Source organism: Elgaria multicarinata, chromosome 2, assembly GCF_023053635.1.
Source record: "Elgaria multicarinata webbii isolate HBS135686 ecotype San Diego chromosome 2, rElgMul1.1.pri, whole genome shotgun sequence".
NCBI classification, from domain to species: Eukaryota; Metazoa; Chordata; class Lepidosauria; order Squamata; family Anguidae; genus Elgaria; species Elgaria multicarinata.
The window spans coordinates 78166646-78183367 of record NC_086172.1 but is presented as its reverse complement, the minus strand read 5'-3'; the positions used below and the strand labels follow the sequence as shown (position 1 = coordinate 78183367).

Below are 16722 nucleotides of genomic sequence, written 5' to 3'. Positions count from 1 at the left end.
CAGAGAGGTCCGCCTGGCACCTACACTGTACTCCTTTCGTTGCCAGCTGAAGACCTTTTTATTCTCTCAGTATTTTAACACTTAATTTTAACTTAAATTTATATTTTACTGTTCTAACTCTGTATTTTAATCTTATATCAATTTTTGCTGCATGGTTTTATCCTGGTTGTGCTTTTTATACTTTATTTTGTATTTCTGTTTTTAACCTGTTGGTTGTTTTATTATGGTATTAATTTTTGTGAACCGCCCAGAGAGCTTCGGCTATTGGGTGGTATAAAAATGTAAATAATAATAATAATCCTTAGAAAAGGCTTTGCTAGGTTTTTGATAGCGCAGTTAGTTAGCATTTCAAAGAATTGTCCATATCTGTTTACAAAAATACCACCAGAGTTGCAATTCTTTGTTCACATATGCTTGGTCTTATCTAGCAGATCTGAGGAACCACCTAGCCAAGAGACAATTCCTTGAGCTAAAAAGAAATAATTCAGAACCTTTGGACAACAACAGTCAGGCAACCAAGTTATGTCAAGATCTGTGTGATAAGTCTTGACTATCCCAAACAAGTTATATAGTCAGCATAGACTGGGTTCAGACAACACGATAACCAATGGTGGTCTAAATAGTCACAATTGGTTATTTAATTCACCATGGGTTATCATGTAGTGCGGTGGGAGGTTTTTTTAACCATCAGTTGGTTATTTGGCCAAAATAACTAATGCAAATACCAACGCTGAGCCGAGTTGGCTATTTGAACCATGATTGGTTATTGTGTTGTGTCGAGGGCACTGATAGTTATTTCGTCGGCCACTGTTGGTTATTTCGTCAGTCACAGAATCACAAGGCAAGAGCTGTCAAAGCGGTGGCTGCCACACTAGTCCAGCTGACAGATTTTCAGCAGCAATGGCTGATAGGATATTAGTAGGAGGACTGACAGGGGAGAGAGGATGGGGAATGAGTGAGTCAAGTCAGTATGGACTAATAGTCAACTCAACGCTGATCCTAATCCACACCATGGTTGATTATTATCATGTTGTGTGGTACCTCCTAGATAAACAACTGTTGAGTCGGTTATTACCCCACCGTTGACTATTGTGTTGTTTGAATGCAGCCATATTGACAGCTACAAAAAGTCAGAAGACAGAATTACTTGAGTATGGGCAGAGAAGGACAAGAAAGATAGAGCCAAACACCCATCAACATAAATATCTTGTTAAGATATAGTATACATAAATATTGATTTATTGACTTGAGCAGAGCAGACCTGCACAAACTCGATGATTCCATGGATGGATATGAGAGAAGTGATTTCTGCCTCTTGACCCCTGCAACCTGCTGTGTTCCCAAAAATCTGTTTGAAGGGCTGGGGAACCCTTCAGAACAGTATATGTGGTAGTGCTGGAAGGTTGCAAAGGGAAGGAGGAATTGCAAAAATCACCACCCTGTCCCCCTTCCTCCAAAGGGGAGGCTCCACTAGATCCTGGTTCCTTCCACCAACAAAAAGAGCCCTTCCATTTACAGAGTATCAGCTCCAGCTCCCACCACCACCCCCGTTACCACTGCCTATGTAATATACCAGCTATCCAAAGTAAACCGATTGTAACCTATCAGAGAATATAGTGAAGAGTCTTGCGTCGCCATGGGGCTAAAATAGCAGTTTCAGGGGAAGAGACTTCTACTGAGGAATAATGGAGGAGGGTAGAGGTTAAATACATCCCTTGTGCCACTGCCTGGATCCAGTCTCTCTCCAGCAGCAGCTATTTTTACATTTTTTTAATAACTCAGGAGAGAGAGCCAATCATGAATTCCCCACGTCATGTCTGTTTTAGCATCCAGAGAATTACTTTGGGCAATCCTAACAGGCCTACTGAATTATTTCTAGAAGCAATTAAAAAAAATATCAACATGCTATACCACAAACGACCTTTAAAACTCCCCTGAGTTTCAAAAACTGTTTGCTCTGCAGCATCAGGAGCCGGTGCTGGAGAAAGGAGACCAAAAGCCCCACTGGTCAGCCAGAATTATTCACAGGACTCCCTGGAACATTGCCAACTCAGTTTAACATCCAGATCCATAATACACTTACAAAACACTTGAATTTCTTAATCCCATTGCATAACTGGGACTAAATCTGGTGAAATCCAACTAATTTGACTTGACTGAGTTGTGGACGGGGCTGACTACTGTTAGCATTAGCGGACAATTAAGTTACAAATGCTTTAAAGAATTCCTGACCTTGATGACTGCTTCATAGACCACTAATATACAGGTTTAATGCAGTTGGAGATTAGAAATTTTGCAACTGGCTTTATTGAAGACTTGATGTTTGCTGATGTATATGCTGCATTTGATTAAGTTGTACATGGATGCAATGGGGTCATAAGTTTACCTTGCAATTATGTTTTGTAGCATCCAGGTGCCAAGATTAACCCCAGGCGTTCACTTAAAGCAGCCAAATATTACCCTCTTCAGGCGTTGGGCTTTTCTTTTCTTTTTTTTTTACTGGCAAGAGTGAAATTTTATTTCCAGAGAGGAAATCTATTTGTTTTTTAGTTACTGTTCTCAGGGGTGCTATTTCATGTTTCTGGGAGAAGGATTAAAAAAAAAAGGAAGGGGCAAAAGGGGGAAATTTTGAGCAAAGCCTCAAGGTGTTGCTATTGAGATTGTTTCTGGTAAAATTGTGTTTGTTTTGGGAGGCTTCTTTTTCTTTCAATTTATCTTAAATCATGTTAATTACAGTAAAGCTAACAAAGGAAACTTCTGAAGCAAATCAAATTTACATCTTTAGCATAAAGATCCAGTGCTGGACACATTCAGACTTACAAAACAGTTCAGAATACAGAAAAGTAAATTACAGCAGTTATCCAAATAGCAAGGGCACATGAAAAAAACAGCAGTGAAATAATAATGTTGAATAGTGTTGCTAATATTTGAGCCAACAACAAAAAGGCAGCACCATACTACTCAGCATGCCTACTCAGAAGTAAGTCCAATTGATTTCAAATAGGACTTACTCTCAAGTAAATGTGCCATCCGATCACAAGCCTAAGCTACTCTTCTCTCCCAGCCCCACTTGTTCACTCACCCTCATCAGTCTACAAAAGTCTCTAGTGTGATTTCAGAAATAATTTCAGATAGCCACATCCTTTTCCTTCTAGAGTGGTCCTAAAGTCACACATCTTATTTCACTTAAGGGGCAATGTGAAGATTTTTTTTTTAAATGGTGGGACATTTTAAAAAGTGCTGGAAATGCAGAACATTCTTATTTTAAATAAACAGGAACAATGCAGGCTATTGGACCATCACAGCCCCACAACAAGCAGAGATGACTCAGGAAGTCTGCTAGTTGTTCCAGATTACTTTGACAGTAGTTTGGTAAGTGAAATACATACCACGAATGCCCATTTTAGAGAACCTTCTACTGACACAAAGGCCCACCTTAGTAGTGCACTGCCACATTTTTGCATTCACTAATAATTTTCTAAAATTAATAATCCTAGAGTGGCCTGAACAGTAAGGGCTTATGAAAAAGTCATCAGAGCTCACACTTTTGGATTTTTCTGTAGGAACATGCTTTTTAACATTTACACGACTACAATCCAAGTAATGCAACTTGGGCACCGGCTCACTGTCCCCTTCTGAAGTACTTCCACAATGCCTTTTTTAATATCATTGCCTGTCATGAGAAAATATTTATTCTTAATAGAAGTAAACATCACATCGTTCACATTGTTTGAAGGCCAAAGTATATCTATGGGACAAACTTGGGAGATCCATATAGATTTTATTAGAAAGGAAGTAGAACAAGTGCTGAATTCATATTATTTTTGTAGAACACACTTCTCTGCATGATCCAAAAAGCTATTAAAAAAAGAGATGAAGAGACTAACTGTAAAGTACAGCAGGGGTGGGGAACCTTTGCCCCTCCAGATGTCATAGGCCTCCAAATCCCATCAGCCCCAGCCAGAATGGTCTATGGTCAGGGATGATACAAGTCCAAAATCTGGAGCACCACCAACTCCCCACGTATTAAGTACAGCTGTATCCAGTAAAAGTTAGTAATGAAATCCCATTCATTCCAACGGGGCTAAGTAGAACTAACATGGGATACAATCCTATGCGTTCTCAGGAGTCCTAAGTGCCCTCCTGGCAGTGCCTGGAAAGTAACACAACCACGAGGAGGAGGAAGAAGAAGGGCTTGCCCTCAACGTCTTCTTACGTTAAGAACTTATCCTATAGGAAGGCCGCATGTAACCATATCCTCATAGTAAGTACTCCTGCCCTTGTACTGTACTGTCTCCCGCCTCAGCAAGCGATCTCTTGTTTCTCGGCCCCTCCTAGGAACATCTGTGGTCAAGGGCGGAGCCAGCTATAGAGAGAGGCGGGACTATCCGAACATTCCCTGAAGACGACAACCCCGCCCCGCCTTCTACGAACAACGAGGAGGAGTTCTCTCCTCCACCCTGATTGGATCACGTGGACGGAAGGCCTCGAATGAGGTCCAATTCATTCGCTCATTCCTCACCTGCATTCGCGGATGATGATAGGGACATTGTCCAATGAGAAGGCAGCGTGGCGGAGGAGGCGGGTCTTCTAAGAACGGGGGATTGGCGCACTTGTTTGACTTTGGAGGGAGGTAAGAGAAAGGAATGATTCCCGGGGGGAGATCGGGCGATCTCATTTCTGTCAGAGGGGGAGCTTGTAACATGGTACTAATAATCGGGTGGTTCGTCGCTGGTCTTTCTGATTGGCGCTGGAATAGAGACATCGCTTTTCTCAGGACGGATCCCCACCACCACAGTGGGGAAATCCACTATTGAGACCCCCGTGAACTGGTATCCTCTGTAGTATTCTTGGGAGTAGTTTGGGTTGCCAACACCTGGCCTGGAAGAATGCTCCTGTGCCTGTAAGTGCGCTGTGTGGCAAGTTCAGGTTCTCGACTGAGATACTCCTTAAGGCTGGAGTCCTATTATACTCATTTACCTGGAGATAATTCCAGTTACCTGGGGTTTACTTCTGAGTAGGCATGTATAGGATCGCACTGTAAATGTTGCCGTGCATTTGTTCCCAAGACCCCCTTGCCCATACAACTTGGGAGGGGGGGGGATCAAGTAACCTCCTCTGGTTAGAGTAAGGTTATCAACTGGAGGCCTCATAGCCAAATCTGTCAACCTGAGGAATACCAACTGGTCGTCTTCCCACAGTTGCCAGCCCAGAGGCCAGAGAGGGTTTGTTTTTGTCCCACCTTATTTTTTTATTTTTATTTTTGGTATTATATCCTTTTAACTATTTGTATTTAATCTTGTTTCAAATATTGTAAACTGCCCACAGAGCATTTGTTATTGTGCAGATTTATAATATAATAAATGAAAAAGATTTGTAAACAGTTTTAAACCAGTTGCTAGGCAAGGGACTTCTGAACCTACTTTTCAGTATCTTTTTATATTTGGCTCCAAAATCAATTTTTAAACTAACTAATATACTTGTAAAAGACATTCATTTCAGATCCCTCCATCTGCTTCGCTGAATAAATAAGTATGAAAACATATAGCTGAGAGGCACTATATAAATCAGTAATACTGCATGCAAGTCAATTGGACAAATAAAAAGCAAGAAGCTCCTGATGTGAAACCTTAATTATGTCCTCCAAAAGCTATGCCTGTTTACTCAGAAGTAAGTACCACTGCATTCAGTCAGATTTGCTTCCTAGTCTCCTTTACATTTTTAATTCCCTCCCCTTTTAAGCACACAAGAAATTCTAAAAGCAGCTAAGAATAACACACACACACACACAATTACTAACTACTACTAATGGAATTGTAACAGCAGCATTAATAAATATGTTCATTGATCAACCTCCACATGCCCTATAGAATGAATAAATATATAAATACATAAATAAATAAGGCTTCACCTGTCTTCTAAAGTCTGTACATATAGAGGCTGCAGTCCTGTGTACACTTAGTTGGATATAAGTCCTACCTTATTCAGTGAGACTTACTTCTAAGTAAACAAACATATGATTTTGACTGTGCATAAGAAAGATTGAATATAAGCAACTTTTACTCCCAGTGACTTAAGAGTATATGTCTCTCTTCTGACTTTCTTGGGGTAAATAGCATCTTCAGGGGTGAAACTATTTTCATTTGAGAAACAATGGTAATACGCACACAGCAGCACCACAACTGATACCCTTTACACAGTTGCTATTAATATTAAAAAAACACATCTAGTCCAGTCCTTAGATTGTGAAAAAAATAATTCTTATTATGGATTTCACAATACTTCTACACCAGAAAGTGATTAACAGCTTTTGATATGCCTGCTACTGGTAGGTCAGGAACCGGTTTTGGAGAAAGAACATGGGGTAAATTAGAAACTTTTAGTCAACTGGACTGCAATCCCATTGGCTTAGACTTGGTTTCAAAGTGTCCTTCTTGGGATTGCAAAACTAGCACAGCTTAACTTTAGTCTAGATAAAGCAGTCTAAGAAATGGGTTAAGTGCAGCAATAATGAATTTGTCATATTTGTGTGTGTGTGTTTCCTTTCAGCGTCTACTTTGGAGTTCTAGAGAATTATTTCCATCACAAAACGGAATTGGCCACAGAGAACTAGAAGAACAATATTGCAGCCATTTCGTGTCGTCCCGTCCCCCCCAACCTTGCGCTGGTGTGGGGGAAACTTTGTGGCTTCTCTCCCTTGGCATGAAGTGCGTAGTTACTGGGGGCAATGTGAAAGGTAAGGCAAGAATAACTATTTGGGTACAGGGCATAAACCTCTGAGTAGAGCTGTTCTTTTGCAGGGAAGTAGTCTTGTATACGTGTAAAAGAGAAGCATCCTAAAAGGTACTTCCTATCCTATAAAGCCAGGGGTAGGCAACATGAGGGCTTCATTTCAAAAGTCCTCAGCAAAGGCAATCTGTCCCTCCCCTGCCAGCTGCTGGAGAGAGAAAGAAAGAAAGAGTGAAAGTGAGAGAGAGATGGGGGTGACAGAAAGAGAGAATAAGGGAGGGAGGGAGAGGAGGTGGCAGGAAAAGAGAAAAGTTGGTCCAGCCCCCTTTGGGCTCTGGCCCCACCCACCACCAGCATCACACACACACACAGAATGTGATCTGTCTGTTAACAGAAAAAATGGTTCCCTGTCCCTGTGATAAAGGGAATGTCTTGATAGGACAGGGGGGGAAATGGCAAGTGAGACTATGGGTTTATGTAGTGAGTGAAAAGTGGTGGATTCTTTATTGGAGAGTGACAATGAAAGAATGTTTTGGCCTGTGCTGACGGAAGCTTCAGCAGCACTTAAACGGAAACCATAGACTCGGAGGGTTGTTTAATAGAAGAGGGAAGCTGCGGTGGTGGATAGTCGCAGCCTGCACAAAATACTAGCTCAGGTGAGATGCAGCACCAGACACCACAAGATGCTTAAGCTTTATCCATACCTGCTTAATGTTCTTCTGCTCCTCACGCAGCCCTGGGGAAAGCGGTGCACTCTCTCTCCCGCATTGGAGAGGAAATCTACATTGAGCCACTCCAGGAAGGGGTAAGGCAAGGGGTTGGGAACTGGGAGACAGCTTTTGAAAAAGGAAGTTGGTGTGTGAATGGAATGGGACGTTCCAGAGCAGAATTAAATTACAGTTTTACAGTGTGCATGTGAAGGGTTAAGGGGGAGACTGTGTCAAGCAGTTTTATCCATCTGCAGAAGTGCTGTAAAAACCTCTGTGGTACGTAACCTACTACAGAACATGTAATAAGATATAAAAGGAACATGTACTGAAGCTGAGATTATATACCGTGTATATTATATAATAATTTCCGAAGTGGATTCCTTGTTAGTGAGTACTGATACAATCCTGGTAATGTGATTGCTCTGAAGGGTTGGGGTGCAAGATGTGTATCTATCCCAAGCAAGTATGCGTGTCTCAGTTGTCATTATTTTGCATGCACCTGGAGCTGTTCTGATGACACTAGCTTGTCCTGTGATTGGGCCAGTGATGCTGTGTCTTTGGAAAGCAGAGTTTGAACTAATGGGGGATAGAAAGCTGAGAGAAAATTGTGGCTGGGGGTGGGGTGCGTCTTTGCTCTGTAATGGTAATGGAGTTCGTGACACTTTCTGTCCTTCACTTTCCCAGCTGTCTTTGCGTGCCATAAATGCATCTCGTTCCGCTTATGCCTGCTTCCTGTTCGCCCCACTCTTCTTCCAGCACTACCAGCCAGGGGAAGTGGGATCTAACCCAGACACAGGTGCTTTGCGGTGCAAAGTGCTCATGAAGGTGAGATGCCCAGGGCGGGAGGAGGGTTAGAGTTAATGTAGAAAGACTGCAGGGAGGCCTAATGGAAGTTCTCATCAAGTCAACCACGCTCAGCCTGGATCTTGTGGAATTTTTGCAGTGACTGTGGCCTGGTCTACACAACCACTTCAAACAGAGGTGGTAGTCATAGTCGCATGCTTCAACCCACCCACCCAAAAGCTACATATGGAAAAGTAGCATGTCAGAAAATAGAGCAGTCTAAGCTGTTTCCTCTGATACTTTTCTGTACAAAGAGAAGATCAATCATTTATGTGGTTCTCCCACCTGCAATCTGAGGTCACCCAGTGAGCTTCATGACTGCATGGGAATTTGAACTTGAGTCTCCCCAGTCCTAGTTCAACACTCTCATCTAAACCACAGCTGGCCCTTCAGGGCTTCCCAGATGGTCAACCACCCCCTTTTCCCCCATCCTAAAAGGTTTTAATATCTCTCCTAAGGTTTAGTTACTGGCAGCAAGAGCTTTAAGCTAAAAGAAGCTGGTATTTTAGGCCCCAACCCCTTTTGCCTTCGATGCCAGCCAGCACTGGAATACAGCCCCTGAGAGCTTCTCCGAAATGGAATTTGGCCCTGCTCTAACCATTAGGCTACACTGGCTGGTGGTTTTTCCTTGCTTTGAGGAGGGTGTCTGGGGCAAGCGCACATGTAACTGTTGTGTTTTCCTCATGCCCTCCAGTCTTTCCTGGCTGTGTTCCGCTCACTCCCCTCACTGGAGAAGACTGTGGAGAAATGTCTCATCTCGCTGAGTTCCCGGGCTAGCCGGTTCCGTGTTCAGCTGCACTGCAAATACGGTGAGTGCTGGGCAGGAGCGGGAGGAGAGCCCTGCCTGAACGCGGGTGACACACTGGAAGAGCATATGGGGGGAGGGGTGGGAATGCCTCGCTGAGAGGCATGGCTTTGGTGCAGTAGGAAACCTTTCTGCACTGAGCAGGGGTGTTGGACTCGGTGGCCTTATAGGCCCCTTCCAACTCTACTATTCTATGATTCTATGAAATGATCGCCAACTGCTCAGGAACCCTATAGGCTGCTGGTCCTGAGCTAGGAGAGTAGGGCCCATGAGAGGCTCCAAATACATTTGGAGAAAAAGGATGTAGTCAAGGAAGGGAGAATCCAGTGAAGGTCCGTTGGAAGTGTCATGAGCCTTATACCTGAGCTAGAGAGGGCCTGCAGCAACACGGACAGCTCCTGGTAGGGCTTGTTAAGGGGCCTCATTGGAGGGCCTGCTCACCAGATGAGGGAAGCAGCGTTGTCTGATGCCTCCAAAAATAGGGTTGCTAAAACTCCCCCCACCCTGCTGTGCCACTCTCACCAGTGGGACCTTGTGCTCGAAGAAGTGGGGCCCTCAGAGATATGGTCATCCAAACACATTGGGTGTTTTGCTCTCCACGCGAGTGACATCACATGGAGAGAGGGGCTGCACGCTAGCCCATTTGCCACATCCTCTGCAGGTTCCCCCACCCTCCCCGTGTTGTCCACGCGTTGCGGGAATGTTTAAGAGGAAAAGCCGGCCAGATGTACATAAGCTGTTCCCATGAGCAGCTGTAACCGTTCTCACAGTGTTGCAGCTCACAACTCAGCCAACAAGCTTCCAGACAGCACGGAACAGTGGTCCCCCATGTCATTTTTTTTCCATTTGAGGCTTTGAGAGGGGGAAAACGTTGCTGTCTTCTTCTTCCCTAATTCTTTATATCTCAAAAAATGGCCTTTGTGTCTGCCCCTTGTCTGGTTCAGAGTCAGCTGGGATATGGAGCGCCCTAAAGCCATTTCCCACTGAGACTCTTTGGGCCTGTTCAGACGACATGCTAAGCCATGGTTAGGCTACTAACGCTTTTGCAGCAAATGCTTAGGGAACATGTTTAAACCATGTTTATGTAGCCACCATGGTTAGGAATGTTTCACATAACATGCCAAGTCTAATGTTTAGTTCAAAATGCTTAACCACCATGGCTTAGCGTGTCATCTGAACAGGGTCTTTCTCTCTCTCACTCTTTTTGCAGGTGTTGTCAAGACGCATGACTTGTCATTCCAGGAGTGTGAATCACTACAGGCTGTCTTTGACACAGGACAGTATGCCCATGCCCTGCGTGCCCCTCCCAGGTAGGAACACAACTTGATTAGGTGGGATTGCAGTACAGACAGAAGGAGTTGAGATGGACGGAGGCTGATGTGGTTGAAATTATAGACTGGTCTGGCACTACTGAAGGTGCTTCCACAGCAGCCCAGAAGGATCCATTGCATGATTGAGTACTGCAATGCAGATGGATATCCACAAAACAGAGAAGACTACTGTGCAGTTGGCATAGCATGATTTACAGGCATTGATGCATATGTCCTGGGAAAAGATGCATCTTCTCCCCCCCGCCCACCCCCCCAATGGAAATGTTTCCTGCACTACTGGTTTAGTACTAAACAATGAGCATGGGAAGCTGATGTGTGGATATAATGAGCAATGCATGTTTTGTGTATTTAAAACTATCTGTAGGTTGATGCCGGGACTTCAGTAAATTAACTGGGATGATGAGTAATAAGTACAAGTGGGAATTGGATATTTTCAGCCATGAAATTGCCTCCCTGCCCCTCCTTCATCCGATTCAGGCTCTTAGCAGATGCTGTGGTGCATTTCCCACTGACCCTGGCCGAGGTGACGCTGGGCGCCAGCCCTGATGGGAAGGTGAGCTTCCGCAGCTACCTGGAAGAAGAGACAGGTGAGCTGACTGCTGGGACCCCGATTCCAACTTATGCCCAGAGCCTGTCAAAGTGGCCAAGACTTCCTCAGCCCACATTTAGAATGCGGCTAGCATGTTTCCAGCATAAGAGGTTTCTTAGTAGATCATGGGCTGTAGGGATCTTTGGCAGTCCCTGACACTCTACTAAACGGATATTGTCGATTTTTGTTTGTATTTTATGCTTTTTATGGTTTTAAATTTTGTATATTTTTGTTTTTAATGTTCACTGTTTTTGTAAACCGCCCAGACAGCTTCGGCTACGGGGCAGTATACAAATGTAAATAATAATAATAATAATAGTGTACAGAGTAGCTGTATGCAGAGTATTTTCTGACTCTTCTCTCTGGCTCAGAGACTAGCCGGATGATGGTGACAGAGTTGTGCTTGAGCGAGGACGAATTCCAGGCCTTCCATGTCAAGGAAGAGACGCAGGTCACTTTCTGCCTCAAGGAATTTCGGGTGAGTGTGCTGCCCGTCTCTTGCCTGAATTTGGGATGGGGTGTCTTTGCTCTTTCCGACTTGTTCCATCTCTCTTTTTCAGGGTCTTCTGAGTTTCGCTGAGTCTTCAAACCTTCCCCTTACTATCCACTTTGACATCCCAGGCAGGTAGGCCTTCTCTATGGATGTTCCTGAGGAGAAGCTCCATGCTAGCTCAATGGAACCACCATCTACAGTGTCAGCGTGCCACAGAATGCCAGGAGACCGTTTTTTCCCTTCATGGCCTGCTTTTGGGCTTCCCAGGGGCATTTGGCTGGCCACAGTAGGAACAGGATGCTGGACTAGGTGGCTCTTTGGGCTGATCCCTCCATGCTGCTCTTAGGTTCTTATGGAGAGCAGCTTTGGTTTGTTCTCTATCATGTAAACAGCCAGTGGCCAGACTTCCTGTGGTGCTTCCCTGCAAGGGTAGGACCCTTAGCTAATGATGTCACCTCCCTAGCTGATTTTTCTTTTGCTTCGATTCTAGTCCCCAAACCTTTGTCTGGGAGTTTTGCGCTCATCATTTTTCTCCTCACAGGCCAGCTATCTTCACTGTGGAGGACCCTGTACTGGAAGTCCAGCTGGTCCTGGCCACACTGTTGGAGTCGGAGAACAGCAGTTCCCAAATGACCAGCTGGTAAGCAAGGCTCTAGCCTCTGTCCCACCCAGTTTGGCACACACAAGAGGCAATACAAAAGTTGGGCAGAAGGCCAGAGGACAATGACATTAAGTAGGAACTCCATCTCAGCTTGGCATATAAAACGGCTGTCATTTGTAATAGGATTTTTTTTCCTGTCAAGCAATCTGTCAGCCCCAAGTCCTATACTGAGTTGATATTTTAGCAGCTATACCCAGTTGCCTTGGTTACTCCTGGAACCGCTCTATATCTCAGCTTTATATTAAGCATTTTCTGCCCTGGCTAGTCTCACTTTTATTACCTTGTTAGCTTAAAAGGTGTGCTTGTGAGTGCATGCAAGAGAAAAACCCTTGATGTTTAGGATCAGGGCTTGCTTAGAGAACTTAGATCATGTGCCCCTAAGGCAAGCCTTTCCTGAGATTGGTGGGGTGCTTCTTCCAAGGAAGTGGGTCCTGGGACTCTCTAATGGGACTGCCCCCCTTTCTCTCATGCCAGCACACCCAAGCCCCCAGCCCCAGCTTATGACTTCACCAGCGACGACATTGATGCCTACATGATAGCCATGGAAACCACATGTGAAAGCCCAGCAACACCTCCCAGCCCCACCTTCCCCATGAGGCGCAGCACTTCAGACTCAAGGGAGTTGGATAGCGACCACGAGGGGACCATCCCTGGCACCCCGCCACAAAAACGGGTATGTACTGATGGACCTTGGCAGTAAAAATGTACTCCCCGCTTGCATTATGTGTGTGTATAAAAGGCATTGTGGCTCCAAGAATCTCCCGACTATTTTAGAGTGCTAGTGGGTGCACGTTGGGCAAGTTCGGATGACACAATACTCAGCCATGTGTTAATCGTCTACGGTTGATTATTTAGGGGTTATCCTCCACAAAAGACGATAATAGTCAACTGTGGAGTTGACGATTAATACATGGCTGAGTATTGATGATCCCAATCCCTGCCCATCCCACTGAGTGGTGGTGCTGGTTTCCATGAGAATCCTTCGAGCTGGGTCCCCCCGCTTGTCAGTAGCTTGTGCCTGCACTCTCCTACCCCTGTTCCGACAGTGGGGGGGGGACTCAGCCTGAAGGGGGGTTCTCATGGGCCATGTTGTCCCTGGGTTGGGGCACCAAGAACTGCAGCTCCCCACGCACTTCCTGGGACATGCACAAATGGAGATCAGGGCCGAGGGGTGTATGGATCTCTCCTGCTGCTGCAACATCAAACCATGGATGGATTTCTCCCACGGTTGTTACAGCTGCAGGAGATATTCATACACCTTTTCTGCCCCGATATCCGAAGCCTATCTGTGGCTATCAGGGCAGGGTATGGAAGGATTTCTCTCTCCTGCTTCTGTAACATCAAGCCATGGAAGAAATCAATCCACAACCTCCCCCACTTCGTTGCGGAGAACAGGTGAGCGCCAAAAGCTGTAAGAGACATCCTTGCACGCACACATCCATCCTTGTTCTCCACCGCTTTGGCGAAAACGGGGATGTGGGACACAAAAGATATCTCCTGTGGCTAGAGAATGGGGAGGGTGAGGCGCAAGCATCTTGACAGCAGCAGGACAGATCCTTACATCCCACCCTCCCTGGGACTGAACATGTATGCCCCTGGGAGCGTGTGGGGCTCTGCCGATTGCAGTGCCCCATCCAGGGACAGGACATGCATATCCCAGGAAATGTGTAGGGTTGGCAGCTCCCCACACACTTCCCGGAATGGGTGACACATGCTTATAGAGCCCCGCTGGGCAAGAGCAGCAGAGGTTTCTGCCACTCTTGCCTCGTGACTCTGTAGGCATGTGAAATTGTCAACGGAGCCCGAGCCCGAGCCCGCCACATGACACAATTGTGCAGATAGACAACCCTGCACGACGTTATTTGCCTTGGTTATTTCATGGTGTGGAAAAGGCTCGCCAGACGACACAATCATGAATGGTGGACTATTTAATCAATGGTGGACTAGTTTATGAGCCCTTGGCTATTGTGTCATCCGAAGCCAGTCATTGAATGACTCAGAATGTTTCTGTAATGCAAGGTCAAAGATAGGGCATTTATTTTAGTGCATGAAGTGCTTCCGCCGTGAAATAAATGTGTGCATCCACACACAAGATGGTGCATGCTGAACATTTCATATGTACCTACTAATATAACGTATGAAGCATCCCTTGATCCAGTTATAGCTGTGACGAAGTTCTAGTAAAAGCAATGAGACTTCAGGAACTCAAGTCATGACTAACTTTAGCTGGAGTGGAGCTATTATCTACCTCCTAGTACTCTAGCAACAGCAGCCAGGCTTTGTTAATCATACTCTTGCAAAATCTGGACTTTTTGTTAAGACATTCATTGGAAGGGTGTGTGGGGTAGGGTGCGGCAGAAACTATACATTTGGGAGATGGTGTTAGTTTTGGAGTGGTTGGGTGGAACAGAGAGACTAGCCAAACAGTCGTATGCCTCACAGTGGACACCATCTGCATCCTTTCAAGCATTTTTATGGAAACCTCTCTGTGTGCGCACATGTGTGTGCTTTGTATCAGCCTGTTCTGTTGTTGCAGTGTCTCCGGTCATCAGATTCTGGGGTAGGTACAACTTGCGTGGAATTCTCATATTTGCAGGTTTCTAGATGTTTTGTAAACTTTGCTCCAAGCTATTTCTTTTTGTAAGTTCCGTTCTTGAAAGTTTTGTAAACTCTGCTCCCGGACTTTCTTTTGCAGTTCCGCTCTTTGTTCTTTGGATCAGTCCTCAGCCAGTCACAGTCCCTAGTTTGCTCCAAGCAGGAGGTGCTGGCAGAGAACAGTGAGGAAGAAGCATGACATCTGCCCAGTCGCCAGCACGTGAGATGCACCCCGCCTCCTATTGCTGGCAAGGAGAGATTTCAAGCAGCACTTCCTTTTGGTGGATTCGGATCCTCATCCACCCCTTTCCAGCAGAGTCCCTACCCAGTCAGAGACCTGATTTAAGTGAACTGAGCAGTTTTTGCATCATGGAGAAAGACCCTTCTGGAGAGACAGTCCACAGATGGGGCAAGACCAACCTTTGTGCCCAAAGCATTTCACTTACCTTAGGAAAGGTGAATGAGATGGCAGAGGGCGGGACATGGTTGCAGTGGGCTTGCAGCAAACAGGGAGACCTAAAATACCTATTTCCTAATAAATTTGTTTTTAGATGTTCTGACTGCGGCATGAGATGTTGCTAAGAGACAGATCAACATTTACAACCTCACTTTACTGCTCCCACACCTTTAGAGCCAGCCTTCCTCTCCTCCCCTGCAATTAGCTGGTTTCATTGCTGAACCTGTCATTAGCTCTAAGGTAGACGGGAACTGAAGGTGAACCGGGAAGGGAAACTGTTCGCCAGCGCAGCGTTAAAGCATGGAAGGTGCTGTGGGAGGTGGCAAAGGAATGAACAAGGGCTCGGCTATTTCCTCCTCTCTCCACATGCCTGCTGCCTATACTGCACCCCTAAACTAGAAGCGGCAGGACCGCTGAGAAGCTTTTTGGATCTCTGCTGCCACTTTAGGAAGACAGCCCCCTCTGGCATGACACTTGTGGCTGTTGGCAGCATAGATTCAGTATAGGTCAAATGTCCTGTTACAGATACAGAGTCAACAAAACACACCCAGTTGTTTAACAGCATCACCCTGTCATCCTGCCTTAAAATGGTATTCGTTAGCCAACCCCCATCTCGTAACAGCGATCACCTACCCTTGACAAAACATCTGTCGTTGGGAGGCATTTCGTTTTATCCCACTGCCCATGCACACAGGTTCCAGTGTTCCGCCTTCCTTTTTGGATAAGCCCTGCAGGATTGCCTTGGCTCAGCCCCAAAGCTAATTCCTACAAACTGTATTAGCAGCGGATACCGTGCTGTGGCTTGGGATTTAACTAGAGCTTAAGCAAGCAACAACAGATTGATTCACAAAGGAGAGGCAGGAGACTAGGAGCCTTTAAACAGTTTACAATATGGGGTGTGGGGGGGGAAGTGTTAGGTAACCTGCTAGGAGTACCATGCACTAGGATATACGGGTGCTGTCTAGGAGTTGGGACACCAAGGTGGGGGAGGCTGGTATACAATGCATTAGTACACCACCCTTTGACTTGATCCCAAACCAATGGTCTCGGTGGATTAAGGAAGACCAGCCACTGGGGTCATACCTTCTAGAAGGATCCTCAGGGTCTGTAATGCAGCTCTAATAACTCATGCTGCATCAATGAGCTTCAGAGCTAGGAAGTGATGGCCCTGGCAAGGGAAAGCAGCTGCTACTGCATGCCTCAGTATCTGCTTCACCCCTAATGCAAACTTAAGAGCCAAAGGGAGTATGAGATATACACTGTAGGACATACAAAAAGTTCAGAGGAGGCACAGTCAAGCTCATGAAGGGGTTTTAGCAGGCAAGATGGGGGGAGGTAGTATACGGAGATGCTAATTAAGTAGCAAGGCATATTTTAAGAGGCTTACCACTGGTCCTCTGCTTCCCAGAATTGGTAAGTTGGTTGTTTTGTTTTACTACAAAGCTATGTCTGTTGAGATCTGCAAACCAGTGAGCTTGGCCCCCTACTCCATTACGAGTTTTACATGCC

The 16722-nt window shown here is 45.5% G+C and overlaps 1 protein-coding gene across 3 annotated transcripts; it reads left to right on the top strand.

The window, feature by feature from the left end:
* Window positions 1-4543: 4543 nt before the first annotated feature.
* RAD9A (RAD9 checkpoint clamp component A) lies at window positions 4544-15308 on the top strand. Of its 3 annotated transcripts, none has more exons than XM_063118685.1 (12): window positions 4544-4633; window positions 6550-6736; window positions 7464-7534; window positions 8124-8264; window positions 8977-9091; window positions 10298-10397; window positions 10896-11005; window positions 11379-11485; window positions 11568-11632; window positions 12042-12140; window positions 12636-12834; window positions 14857-15308. In XM_063118685.1, exons 2-12 carry the CDS (start codon window positions 6703-6705, stop codon window positions 14953-14955), a joined length of 1140 nt encoding a protein of 379 aa, XP_062974755.1. In that variant the 5' UTR covers window positions 4544-4633; window positions 6550-6702; the 3' UTR covers window positions 14956-15308. The 3 variants fall into 3 exon arrangements, with proteins under 3 accessions (XP_062974755.1, XP_062974756.1, XP_062974754.1); XM_063118686.1 differs by lacking the exon at window positions 4544-4633 and adding an exon at window positions 4837-4903; XM_063118684.1 differs by lacking the exon at window positions 4544-4633 and adding an exon at window positions 5535-5670.
* The last annotated feature ends 1414 nt before the right edge of the window (window positions 15309-16722 follow it).